This window comes from Leucopleurus acutus, assembly GCF_964270905.1.
Source record: "Leucopleurus acutus genome assembly, chromosome: 2".
NCBI classification, from domain to species: Eukaryota; Metazoa; Chordata; class Mammalia; order Artiodactyla; family Delphinidae; genus Leucopleurus; species Leucopleurus acutus.
The window spans coordinates 57,903,339-57,917,962 of NC_139143.1; the positions used below are offsets into that span (position 1 = coordinate 57,903,339).

The following is a 14,624-nucleotide window of genomic DNA, read 5'->3' on the forward strand; positions in this document are numbered from 1 at the left end:
TATATTTTCAAATGGGCTCCACTCACCAAAGAATCACCATTAAATATTTTGTAAAATTAAATCAATATAAAGAATGGAGTCAAAAATTGGTAAAAGTACTTTAGAAGTGTTAGATAAAATGTACTGGTAAATTAATTACATGTCTAATAAAAAATAATCTATTCAGCTCTTAGGAACAACAGCATAAGCTTTATTTTACCTGACATTTGTAGCATGGGGCACACACAATTATGCCTATAGCTATATAAGGAAAATGTTTATAAACATAGTGTTCAGTCTATTGCAAACCACAGTTTGTAACAAGAAAGTGTGGCAATTCCTTGTAAAGCTACCTCCCTCCCAACATTTCTCACCCTCATTCCATCTCTCTATATTCAACCCTATCATTTTTTCTTCTCTCCTCTTTAGGAAACATTTATTTCTATGGGAGCCTTTCTTTATATATGATCTTTACTAACAAGTTAACTTTAAGAAGCTTTCAATATCTACATCAGTTTCTCTTTCTGTTTCCCAGTTTTTATTTCCATTCTCTTTGTGCACATTTTTTCTTACTAGTTGAATTTACTGAATAGAATAAAATTATACTGTGCATTTACTTGTGTCCAAGACAATGTACTAAGCTCTAAATAAAATACAGATGACCAAAATAGGCTCTTAACCTTCTTGGGCATTTAAACCAGAAAGAAAAAGATATGCAAACCACTAAGTATAAGGAAGAATCACATAAACGCCACTGTGTTCACTACTTCAAACTTTAAACATACACACACAAAAATGTAAAAACAAAGTTTAGAAGGGGTTTCATATGCTAACAACTGTATAAAAAGAGAAAGAGGGGCTTCCCAGGTGGCATAGTGGTTGAGAGTCCGCCTGCCGATGCAGGGGAAGTGGGTTTGTGCCCCGGTCCGGGAGGATCCCACATGCCGCAGAGCGGCTAGGCCCGTGAGCCACGGCCACTGAGCCTGCGCATCTGGAGCCTGTGCTCCGCAACGAGAGAGGTCACAATAGTAAGAGGCCCGCGTACCGCAAAAAAAAAAAAAGAGAGAAAGAAAACACACACACACACCCTCTCTCTCTCATTTGTAAATGAGAAAATTATCTCTGGAATGATACACAAATTGTTAACACAAGTAACCTCCAGAAAGGGGACCAGGTGGTTGGAGCACCAGAGTGATAGAGCTTTTCAATGTACATCCTTTTCATCTTTCGAATTGTGAACCAAGTGAATTTATTATGTATTTGAACAAGTGAAATTAAAATGTCACTTTAGAATACAGTATATTAAGAGGGTTTTAATTTACACCAACAAAAAGTTGGCAGAAAACCAGTTCTTCACCCTTGGAAAACATAAATCCATTGCTCAGGACACTGGAAACCATATTCTGTTACGATTTCTGAAATGTATACTACATGTCATTAGCCTCCCAAAAGTTGTATTCATAATATATTTTAATATGAAAATTAACATGTTAAAAATTAGTAAGTAAAAGGAATACACGAAATCCAGTCACAACTCAAAGGAAGTTATACTTAAGATTTTCACTCTGGTTATTTAAGGTTGTTTTTTTTAACTTTTAGATTTTTATAAATTATTAAATAAAATATAGATTCAAATCAACGATCCTGACTTTGCCTTAGTGGAATAACTTTTGGAATTTCAGAACTTTGACTTCTAGAATGAACAAACCTTAAAGGTACAATCTGTATTTAATGGGTCTGATATAAGTATAGCCAAAGTTTTGGATAATCACTATCTCAGAACCAACAAGAACATTCTGACCCCACCATTTGCTATGTGCTCTGTCAACAGTGTGGACAATTATTACTACATGGCACACAAACTACTAGAAGGATAAGAAAGAATTTTACTAAGGGAACTACCCACTATTTTATCACAAATTATGTAGAATAAAATGCTAATTATCTATCTTTTATCTAATTCACAATGAATAGCACTAGCAAAACATAATAAACAACACAAAAAACTGGTAATTGCTCAAACTTTATATAGTTAAATTTGTTCTGTTAAAATTAACAGAAGAAACAAATCTTGGCTATATTTTGATCTTCATACATTTATCCAAACTAAAAACTGAACTTGAAAAAATATCACAAAAGAAAGGCCAGAATGGGAAGAATTTTAGGACAAAAGTCTAACACTGAATAACCTCATCAATGAATCAACTCTTTATTAAAAATTTTATATGGGTGACCCTGTGAAAATAGTTTCAGGAGCAAAAAAATGCAAACTCCTAAAAACCACCATATATAAAAACTTGAGTTGGGCCAAAACCAGATATTCTCTCTGAAAAGCATCTTCTCAGTGGAAATCTGATTTAAATATTGTTTTCTTAAACATGGAGAAAACCCCTGTCAAAATTCGAAGGTTTACGTAACAACAGGGTCCAAATGTCAGTGGCAAAATATTCTATAACCAAGTATTAACTGGCACTGACTGAATTATCTTTCAAACATTACTTTTGAAAGAATTCCTAATAACAATCCAAATACAATGGCAGAATAAGAGCAATATTCTTTCAGTTCTCTGAAAGTTGTACTAATTTTTATTTTCTCTTTTGTTTAACTTATTAAATGTTCATATAGTGGTTCTCAAACTATAAGAACGTCGAGGGACTTGTTAAAAATTCCAATTCTGGACCCCATGTCCAGAAATTCTGATTTAGATCCAGTGTAGGATCCAGGAATCTGCATTTTTAGCATGCATCCTGAATTAATTTTTTAAGGCATTAGATTTGAGAATCACACCCTGTTCTAAAGATGGTCCTCTCTACTCAAATACATCCAAGGGAGAAAGGGAGACAAGGAGGCAGGAAGACAGAAAAAGACACAAAGACTGATTACAAACCTTTATATGTTGGAGCAGGTGGTGCTGTTGCCACTTTCCTGACCTTTGCTGTCACTGAGCTATCAACATTAACAACCATTACTGGATGCTCAATATGACCCAGATTCTGGCCCTGGTCATTTGTTTCTTCTGAGTGTTCCCACTGTTTCCTAATCCGCTCCTTGAGTTTTTCCAATTTAACATCATGTTGTCGCCGCTTTAGGATATCTAATCTTTGGGAATTACAGGTACTGGTAGAAGACGGAGAAGAATCAGTTAACCGTAACACTTTTGAATCAACATCACGGCCCATGTTACACACAGAAGCCTTCAAAGTGTTCTCATTTCCTTTTGCTCTATTAGGCTTTTCTTCATCACTTCTCATAGGAGCTGCCATCTTAATCAAACATTCAGAATTTTGCAATGCATCAATTGTTGGTCGATCATTTAAAAATCTAACAACTGTATCATTGACGACAGATGATTGGGAGCTCTCAAAATCACAGCAATGTATATTCCGATCTTCCTGACTGCATATCATCCGGTTCCCACTCTCAGGCTTCTCTTCATTAACATCCACACAATATATATGCTTTGACTCTAAATGGCTGGGACTTATGTTGGACGGTGTACCATGGACTTCCCTGTTATTAAAAAATAATTAGCTTTGAATAAAGAGTACAAAAACCAGTCATACAAACTGAATAGAGAACTCTAAGCTAACATTAGAGACCCCAAAATCCCAGAAGTTCCAGTAAGTTAAAAAAAACAAAATAACCATTACTACTATTAAAATTCAGGGCTTCCCTGGTGGCGCAGTGGTTGAGAGTCCGCCTGCCGATGCAGGGGACATGGGTTCGTGCCCCAGCCCGGGAAGATCCCACATGCCGCGGAGCGGCTAGGCCCGTGAGCCATGGCCGCTGAGCCTGCGCATTCGGAGCCTGTACTCCACAACAGGAGAGGCCACAACAGTGAGAGGCCCGCGTACCGCAAAAAAGAAAAAACAATCAATGCTCAATGCCTCCTGTGTATCAAAGTTTAGATTATGGCAAATAATCTAAATCATAATCTGCATATTATAAAATAAGAAATATGCAAAAGATACAGAGAGAGATTTCCTTAAGAACCCCAGAAAACAGGATTACAATCTGACTTTGCATATTCACTGGACACTATTACCAAAATGTACATTTTACTTCTCCATGAAATCTTAAGAACTAGGAAAAAAAGTTCTCAAATTCTGACATTTCATATGTATAACTTCTAAATAATGTACCATATTAGCAAATAGATTGGAAGTTGAAATAAAGTGGAAGTACAGTAAATATTTTCCTCCAAATGAATGTGGTTAGTAAAGTTTAACCTCTCTGAAACACAGACAACTTTTCTGGCAGCTTCAAATTATGTAAAGCATATCTAGAAACACCAGAATAAGCAAAGAAGACTGGACACAGCCAAAGTACATATCACAAAGTCCATGTTCTCTACTCATAAAAACACTAGCAAAAGTATTCCTTCACGAACTATTTTTATTTTACATATCATTCTAATAAGTTATATTTTAGGAACAGAGCAGTTAATTAAAAGGGAGGTTAATGAAGACAAGCCTCAGCAGTAGGAACAATACATGAAAAACTACCCAACAGGGACTTCCCTGGTGGTGCAGTGGTTAAGAATCTGTCTGCCAATGCAGGGGACACGGGTTCGATCTATGGTCTGGGAAGATCCCACATGCCGCGGAGCAACTAAGCCCATGTGCCACAGCTACTGAGCCTACACTCTAGAGCCCGTGAGCCACAACTACTGAGCCTGCGTGCCACAACTACTGAAGCCCGCACGCCCTAGAGCCCGCACACTGCAACTACTGAGCCCACGCACCACAACTACTGAGCCCACGCTTCTCAACTACTGAAGCCCACACCCTCTAGGGCCTGGATGCTGCAACTACTGAGACCTGCGCGCCTAGAGCCTGCGCTCCGCAACATGAGAAGACACCGCAATGAGAAGCCTGAGCACCTCAATGAAGAGTAGTCCGTGCTCACCACAACTAGAGAAAGCCCGTGCACAGCAACGAAGATCCAACACAGCCAAAAAATAAATAAATAAATAAAAAATTTTTTAAAAAGAAAAGAAAAATAAAAACTACCCAACAAAGTTATAAAAGCAGATAAACCACCATCTGAACCTGCAAGGTCTGAAAGAGTAGCATTTACCACATGTGGCAACTGAGCACTTGAATGTGGTTAGTCCAAACTGAGATGTGCTATAATGTAAATTACATACCAGATTTAAAGATTTAAAACAAAAAAGAATGTAAAACATCTTTGTGTATGTGTATGTGACTACTAAAAATCTTTAAATTACATATGTGTGGTTCACATTAATGGTTCCATTGTAAGTACTGATCTAAATGTTTCATGTACAGGCATAAAACTCTAAATGCCACAAAAATTCTTAGAGTCATGACTCTATTACAGCATAATACGGTAATTTTGTATCTATTGTGAGTGCACAGTGTGTGCATTTTTCTAAGGAGATAGTCCACAGTTTTCATCACATTCTCACTGGGGTCCATGACCCAAAAAACATTAGACCCTGTTCTGAATGGCTGACTATTAAACAAGATGGGGGCTGAGAACTGAGTTCTGTAGCTTCTCTCTGTAGAGATCAAGACTAAATTCAATTATTTTCACTATCTTGACCAGACTGCAACAATTCACAGGTCTAAAATTAGCACATGTAGAGAATAAAATAAAGCATAAAATGGTAGGTTATCTACCATGCTTCAATCTTAAAAAGAACAACTCACCAAAAAAAAAAAAAAATGTAAAGTAATTTCACACAGTCTTTCAATCACTACTCATTAAATATTCACTATACAGTTCTTTCAACTTTTCTATGAATATGAAAATTTTCATAATAAAATGTTGGAAAAAATATCTAGAATACTTAGTAAATAACAGGCATTAAGATAATGCTTTGAGAATAAGACAGATTTACAGTCTTAAACTAATGTAATGGGTAGATATGGAATCAAAATATAATGCCAACATGAAAGTGCTCTTTCAGAGGAAGAGGAAGCACAGAGGAAGGGTTAAATAAGCTGGAGAATGAACTGGGGTAGAAACAGATCTGGCAATGTTTCATACAGTAGGTGATAAAAGAAACTGAATAATTCATTTGTAGGAAACATATTTATTACAGTGGCAGTGGTCTGGAGCAAATATTACTACTTCTTCTCCCCAAATATTCCATCTGTAAAAGAACAGAAAGTCAGCATTTCATAATATAAAAGATTTTGCTTTACCTTTTTGGAAAATGAAAAAGGTAATAATACTAGATCCAGAGTGCTATGAAAAACTGAGAAAATAAACTATACTCTTACTATAAGTACTACAGATTAACTCTATTTGATAATTTTTAAAAAACAAAACAAACAAACAAAAAAACACTAACCTGTAAGAAACTAAAGGTTCACGAAATTCCACACGATTAATTTTCTTTACGTTACTCTCCAGGGTGGTAGCTCTGAGAGGACTACGAGATTTCTCTTTTCGTGATTTAGAAGATTTGGAGGTTGGAGCATTAACCCAAGAATCATCCAGGTATCTACCATCTGAAGAAAAAGGAAATCTATGAGAACATATGATATAAAATACGACTGTCTCTGAATGCAGCTAGTATTTAAGAAAATAACTTAGGTATCTATTATTTCTGAAATCCCTGGTTGGATATTATATAAGTAGATGGGAAAAATTCAGGTTAAATTATTACAGTAACTCAACTTATAGAGAAAGACTATATTCTGAGCAAACAATGCAAAATAAAATTCTACATAAAAAATTCCTTTTTGTCAAAAGTTCTGACCCAAAAAAAAAGAAGTATCAGATAAAACCCAAGACTCACAGATTAATAAAAAAGAATCACAGTATCGGTGGAAAGTACTAACCTGCAGGTTTATTCCACTAATTATGCAACCACAGAATTAAATATATGAAAGGTAACCAAAGAAAATATTTACACTGTGTCAATTTATGATAGTATCTCTAAGACAGAATTTTGATTTTAAACCCCAACAAAAAAATATAAATCTTAAGTCAACTAAATTTCAAAGTGATATACCTGTGAATTAAAAAAAAAAAAGACATTATAACCCTAAAGGCTCAAAATCAAATTCTCATTAACAACATATGAAAACTCACTATCAAAGGTGATGCAGTGGCGCTAAGTCCCTGATCAAAAGATGGTGAAAATGTCATCTACAGTCACTGAATACAAGGCTGCTTCATAACTACTCAGTACCAAAGAAAAAAAACCTAAATGCTGATGAGGTATATAGTCTCTGACAAAAGAACAAGGAAATACATGGGACTATAAGAAGAAATTAAGTTGAAATAAAACATCAAAATTCATATTTAATGTATTTATATCTTTGGAATTAACCTCATACATACCTTTTCTACTTATTTTTCTGGTAGCACTTGCAGAAGATTTCTTGGTATCCATGACAGAATCAAACACAGCTGTACTTGTAGGGGCTACTTCCAATTTGTTTTCAATGTGTCTCAGCTAAAGTTTAAACACCATCAAAACAAACAGGTTAATCCTATTAATTAACCAGCTACCATCAATTTAATTAGTTATTTAAAACTATACTGTCCAACACCTTTCTCCAAAGTAGAAAAAACTTAGGAATGCTTTATTTTAATTTAAAAAAATAGTTTTCCCATTATTTACTACTTAAGCTCTACTAACAACTGGCTCAATGCTGCCCAAATCTGGACAAGAAAAATCAAAAAGTCTGTAGAACATCAAGGAGTTTCTATTTGTCCTGTTGACCTATTTTTTTAATCATTGAGTTTTTTAAAAGCAGTAAATTTTCTGACATTGTATGTTGCATATCATTAAGCTACATATTTGTGCATTTCTATATATTTTATGCATTTTACATGCAAAAATTAGGAAAAAACAATTCAGCTAAACTAAAATTTAGGACTATTCAAATAGCCACAACTTTTTTTTGGCTGCGTTGGTTCTTCATTGCTGCGCGCGGCCTTTCTCTAGTGGAAGCGAGCAGGGGCCACTCTTCGTTGTAGTGCACGGGCTTCTCACTGCAGTGGCTTCTCTTGTTGCAGAGCACGGGCTCTAGGCTCACGGGTTTCAGTAGTTGTGGCTTGCAGGCTCTAGAGCGCAGGCTCAATAGTTGTGGTGCACGGGCTTAGTTGCTCCGCAGCATGTGGGATCTTCCCAGACGAGGGCTTGAACCCGTGTCCCCTTCATTGGCAGGTGGATTGTTAACCACTGTGCAACCAGAGAAGCCCACCACAATTTTTTATAGTTTTATATCTACAGAATAAGTTTCACAATAAGGACAAAATTCACAAGATAGAATTCAGGTTTCCATACGCTTTACAATTTAAGTCGACTTTTTTTCTTTAAGTCGACTTTTGATATTACCACCAATGATTTTAAATAGCATTTTCCCCGCACATGCTTACAGGAGAAAACTTGAAAAAAACAGAAAACAGAAAAAAATAAAATTAAAATCATCAAAATTCCACCACACAGAGATAGAAACTTTGTGTAAAATTCTGATTTATCTTCTTTCAGATTTTTGCAGTGCAATGTACTCACAAGATTGGAATAATCCTTTATATATTAATAGTTCTGTATCAGACGTTTTCCCCCATTTATATTATGAACCACTTATCCCTAAAAATTCTTTTTAAAAGCCCAATAATTGTTTTGGAAAACAACTATTAACAGTTCATCTCTAAATTAGTTTAGCTCTAAATTAAACTGGGGATAGAAACTATTCCTATGTTATAGATGTACAATACTCAAGTAGAAGAGAGAGAATATATACTGATTGCTGTATTCACGGGGCCAAAATTTGACTCTGCATTATGACCAAACCTAGGTTATAGTACCTTTTCCAGATTGATTTTCAAACCAGTTCAAAAGATTAGGGGACAGAAAACACCATATTCAGACAGTAAAGAAATAGATAATTCGAACTCAGGTAGAATACAAAAGAAAACAAACAAAATATATATTAGAAGAGTAATTTGCCTAGAGAGCAGATGAAAAAGAAAAAAGGAAAAGGTCTCTCTTTGAAGAAGCTATGTATCACTTGCCAAATTTGGATTTCTAAACTCCAGACAAGATTGGACAGAACATAAATGAGAACATTTGCCCATAATCATGCTTCTTCAGCAGTGCTAAGAGAAAACAGACTGCTATTGCCACAAAAAAAGAGGAGGTAACTCACAGTCCACTCAAGGAAAAGCTGTTCCTTTCATTTCCTGACTCTGAGCCTTTTACATAGACAAAGCCCCACCTTCTAAAATACATTCTATGTTTTAAATCTTCATCTCAACATACCAATTGAGCAAATTTATTAAAGCAGAATAAACAGTACAAATTATCTTAATCTTTTATATGCCATAGTGTTAATGTTTCTGATACTTAGTGTCTTAATTATTGCTTTACTGTCTAATAGTTGTCATTAATGTTCATTTTGTAATATATAGATAACTTCTTACAGAAATGTTTAACCTTATTTTCTTATCAAAAAAGCACTACAGGAAAAAATTGTAATCTATTCAATCATAACAGGCAATCAATTTTAGACTAGAAAGAAATAAATGGAACCTATAATTACTTACAGCAGCCTTGGTCTGAGAAAGTGCATCCCATGGTGTGGTTATATCTGCTGGGGAATATTGATATTTACTGAATTAGAATCTCTGAAGTGTACCTTGGAATCTGCATTTTAATAGGTCCCAAATGCACTCAAAAGTTTGAGAATCACTTTATTAGGCAGAACTATTCCCCAGCAAGTGCTTTATTATATTGAGCCAAAACATGATTCCTCTCCCATCCTCTAAAGCCAAGCTTCCCAATATGAGGTTTAGTTGTATTAGACACTGATCCCACTAGTCCTTAGGGCAACTGGACTAACACGCCCCCGCCACCTACACTCCATCAGACATCTCTAACAATAAGCAGTATCCTCAGTTTATCCCAATGAGCTGAACAAATACAAAATATAGTATTGTACTGCATTTCATATTATGATATGAAAAGACTGGAAAACTACTCCAGACTTCAATCTACTAGTAGAAACAAGGTAACATCTATTTAGTCTTTCAGATAACAGCCCTTCAAAGAGTTTAAGTCTATATATTTCCCTTGAGTCATCCTTCTCTAGGATAACTATTTTCATCTCCTCCAAATGCCCCTCATGTGACGTGATATCCAGATCCCTCACAAACCCAATAATCTTGCTCCAGATATACTCCAGTTTGTCAACGTCCCTCAAAAAATATCATGCCCTAAATTAAAGTTACCCTCAATGCATCATTTAAAAAAAAAAAAGGGTTCAATGAGACTATTATTTTTGTTATCTGTGCACTACAAGTCTATAACTATATTGGGAGCTGTATGATATTTATTAACATTAAGTCAGAATTTGTAAGATATTGTATATAACTAATTTTACATATACTGATTCATTTTTAAAAAGGATGTTTTCCCTTACAAAACAGTTTACTATTGGGTGCCTTTGAATATAAAGTATCTTGTATATTTAAAACAAAATTGAATTTTAAAAATTATTTATCCACTTGTTATAAAACAAAGCATAAGGATAATTTTCATTTACTGAATAGCCCAGAATTTTAGGCACATGACCTAAACAAATCATTAAGTTCAGTTTCAAAAAAAAACAAATCATACCTTGAACAGTATCCGTGCTTTGAGAGTTCCTTGGATTTGGTAAAGGCACCTCTTTTGATTTGCTGCTCCTCATCCTGCCAATTTACCTGCAATCACATCATCAGCATTCACTGAAAATCAGTATTATAATATTAGTAAAGAAAATGCCCTATCTTGCCTTTCATGAAAGTCAGAAAAGAATTTTGTCATCTCTTAAAGTTATATCTGTATTCTCTTAAGAGTTCCTGATAATCTAACAACTTTATTTTTGCTTGGAAAACTAAACCATTAAAAATTATATCATGGGCTTCCCTGGTGACCCAGTGGTTAGGGATCTGCCTGCCAATGCAGGGGACATGGATTCGAGCCCTGGTCCGGGAAGAGCCCACACGGCACAGAGCAATTTAGCCCACGTGCCACAACTACTGAGCCTGCACTCTAGAGGTCTCAAGCCACAACTACTGAGCCTGCGTGCCACAACTACTGAAGCCTGTGCGCCTAGAGCCTGTGCTCCTCAACAAGAGAAGCCGCCGCAACGAGAAGCCTGCGCACCACAACGAAGAGTAGCCCCCGCTCACTGCAACTAGAGAAAGCCTGCACACAATAATGAAGACCCAACACAGCCAAAAATAAATAAATATTTTTTTTAAATTAAAAAAAAAAAGAATCCGCCTGCCAATGCAGGGAACATGGGTTTGAGCCCTGGTCCAGGAAGATCCCACATGCCGTGGAGCAACTAAGCCCGTGCGCCACAACTACTGAGCCCGCATGCCACAACTACTGAAGCCTGTGTGCCTAGAGCCTGTGCTCCACAAGAGAAGCCACCGCAATGAGAAGCCTGCGCACTGCAACAAAGACTAGCCCTCACTCACCGCAACTAGAGAAAGCCTGTGCATAGCAACGAAGAACCAATGCAGCCAAAAATAGATAAATAAATAAAATATAAATAAATTTTAAAAACAAAGGAGAGGAGCTTAATTTTCCTCTTGTTGAATGTAAGCTGGACTTAGTGGTTCACTTTTAACAAATCAAATGTGGTGGAAGTGACAGTGTGACTTTCAAGACTAAGTCATAAAAGGCATTGCTTGTTCTCTCTCCCTCTCTCTTAAGGATCCAGCTGCCATGTCATGAGGACAGTCAAGCAGCCCTATGAAGAGGTCCATGTGGCAAAAAAACTGAGGCTTCCTGCCTACAGCCATATGAGTGAACTATCCTGGAAGTGGAGTTAGCCAGCAAGAGATCATCAATACAGTATTATGTCTCATTTTCTCTATTATAAATAACACTGAAATGAACATATTTGTGTACATTAATGCTTATTTGGATCACTTATCTAAAACAGGATCTACAAAGTGTGCTAAAACTGAACTAAAGAATGTACAGAACATGCTACTCTAGAGATCCAATGTTGAACTGTTTTCCAATTTACAATAACATGAACCCAACAGTTTCATGAATATATTTCAATATTAACTATGCTTTTTACTTTTGCTGATTACTAAGGAATATTAATTATATTCCTATTAGGGAAGAATATGGTTGCTTTAAGTTGAATTTAGTAGATTGCTAGCAGGACTAAACATTCCGCCATAGATCTTAATCTAAGTTCTTCATCTGTGAATTATCTTTTCTTGTCCTTTGCCCACCTACCTACCAGGATATTAAAGTTTTTCTTAATTTGCTGAGTTCTTACATTATAAATATATTAAACCTTTGTCATATTTGATAAAAATAATTTTCTTCAATGGCAGTTCAATATGGTGAATATTAAAGACCCTAATTTAATTTAAGAAAAGGAAAAGCCTACCTACTAAGTCCAAACACGTAAAACTAAAGGTATAATTAATTTTAAGGGAGTTATTTTCTCCTTTAGTAAACAATCCTGGTTTATAAATTTCTCAGAAAAAATTTTCAAAAATGTTCTAAAATACAAATTTTCATAGATAATACAATATGACTCTAAGAAAAGTCAATCTAGGTTTTTAAAAACAGACAGGGGTAGTAGAAAATCTAAAATCAACAAATATGCCAATAGTTAAAAAATTTTCTAACCATACTGTAGAGAACAAATGTACAGACACCAAGGGGGGATAGCAGGGGTGGGGGGGTGGAATGAATTGGGAGATTGGGATTGACATATATACACTAATATGTATTAAATAGATAACTAATAAGAACCTGCTGCATAAAAAATTAAAATTCAAAAAAAAAAACAAAAATTAATGACAAAGAGCTATCCTTCCAAAGATTAAGTGAAGATTTTATTTAAGTCCAACTCAGCAAAGAAAATTGGGTTCTTATTATTTGGTATCTGTCATATAGATTCTTAATGACTGCATTTTGTTATCTGGTAGCGAAATTTTACTGAAAGTAATTTTCTGATTGCCTTGTATTCTATGACATATGAATTATTAAAAAATAAAGATTAATCAGACTTTATTGTATGTAACCAACACTGTGCATATTCCAATCTCTAGCGGCAATGCATATGTGAAAAGATGGTTCCTGCAGACTGTTTCAAACAGGGTACCTGGATTCAACTTGTGTTTTATATGTATGAGAAGTACACTACTTCATAAAACATAAAGTTTTTTTGTAATGAGAAAAAAATTTTCTAACCATAAAAACTTTAATCAGCTACCAACACAGTTAAAAAAATTAACTCACTTTACTCTCCTTCTCACAAAGATACTTGTGGTCTGGCCAAGTGTCAAGTGATAACTAAAGGAACATGAGTTATTCTACATTACTAAATAATCTGTCAATGATGTGACAAAAGTTTTCTTTGGGCAGATTTCACTTTAAAACTAAAATAAATGCAGGCTTCCGTGGTAGTGCAGTGGTTAAGAATCTGCCTGCCAATGCAGGGGACACGGGTTTGAGCCCTGGTCTGGGAAGATTCCCACATGCCACAGAGCAACTAAGCCTGTGCACCACAACTACTGAGCCTGCACTCTAGAGTCCACGCGCCACAGCTACTGAGCCCGTGCACCACAGCTACTGAGCCCGCGTGCCACAACTACTGAAGTCTGTGCACCTACAGCCCTTGTTCTGCAACAACAGAAGCCACCGCAATGAGAAGCCCACGTACTGCAATGAAGAGTAGCCCCCGCTCACTGCAACTAGAGAAAGCCCATGAGCAGCAACAAAGACCCAAAGCAGCCAAAACAAAAAGACAACAATCATTTTAAAGCAGAAGCCAAAATTACAGACCTCTTAACACTCTGGGGGATGACCATGAGGGCAGTTAATAGGTAATAATCATAGCTAATATTTTCCGTGTTTCTTCTATGTGGGCCAAGGGCTATACTGTTTTCCAGACACTATTTCCAATCTCATGAGGCAACTATCCCTATATTCATTGTACTGATGAAGAAAGAGTATCAGACAGACTATGCAACTAGTCCAAGGTCATTCAGGTAATGAGACAGAACTGGAAATTAAATCTAGATCTCTCTCTCTCTCTCAAACCTCTGAAAGCCTCTAATGGTCATTCATATAATGGCAGTCATTGGCATATAGATGGTATAGATGGTAGCCTTGGGCATAGATGAAGTTACCCAGGGAGAAAGTATAGTTTTAGAGAAGAAAAGAGCCCAAGGTCAAACCCTCTTGCACCTCAAGATTTAAAAGAGAAGGACTAGCTAGCAAAGGAGATTGAGAAAGAGAAGTAGAGAAGAAGTGGAAATCAGAGTGTAGTGTATGGAAGCCAAGGGAAAAGAGTATTTCAAGAGAGTGGTCAAACATGCTGCCAAAAGGCCAAGCAGGTTGAGGGCTTGTTATTTGAAAATGCCCATTAGGTTTAGAGATAAAGAGGTCTTCGGTGATTTTAGTGAGAGCTAAATGTGGAGAAATGGGGTGGCAACCACACTGTAATTGAAGAATGACTGAAAAGTACCTTCTAAGTGGAAACTGAATGTATTCAACCAATTTTTTTGAGAAGTTTGTGAAGGAAAAAGAGAGCAGTAATGGAGGAGGGTGTTGGATTGAGGGTTTTTTTGTGTTTGTTTTAAGTAAGAAGACTTAATCGATTAAGTATAAATGCTGATAGGAAGAATCT

General features: G+C 35.9%; 1 protein-coding gene across 3 annotated transcripts in view; it reads right to left on the reverse strand.

The window, feature by feature from the left end:
- CEP350 (centrosomal protein 350) overlaps positions 1-14,624 on the reverse strand; it is a 139,534-nt gene that overhangs the window by 114,936 nt on the left and 9,974 nt on the right. For 2 of the 3 annotated variants that reach the window (XM_082834430.1, XM_082834428.1), the window contains exons 2-6: positions 10,586-10,671; positions 9,514-9,560; positions 7,300-7,414; positions 6,302-6,461; positions 2,867-3,489 (exon numbers count right to left, since the gene is read on the reverse strand). In XM_082834430.1, the coding sequence (XP_082690556.1) occupies positions 2,867-3,489; positions 6,302-6,461; positions 7,300-7,414; positions 9,514-9,560; positions 10,586-10,658 (1,018 nt within the window). In that variant the 5' untranslated portion in view covers positions 10,659-10,671. The remainder of the gene's footprint in view (positions 1-2,866; positions 3,490-6,301; positions 6,462-7,299; positions 7,415-9,513; positions 9,561-10,585; positions 10,672-14,624) is intronic. The other variant, XM_082834429.1, reaches the window with a different exon arrangement.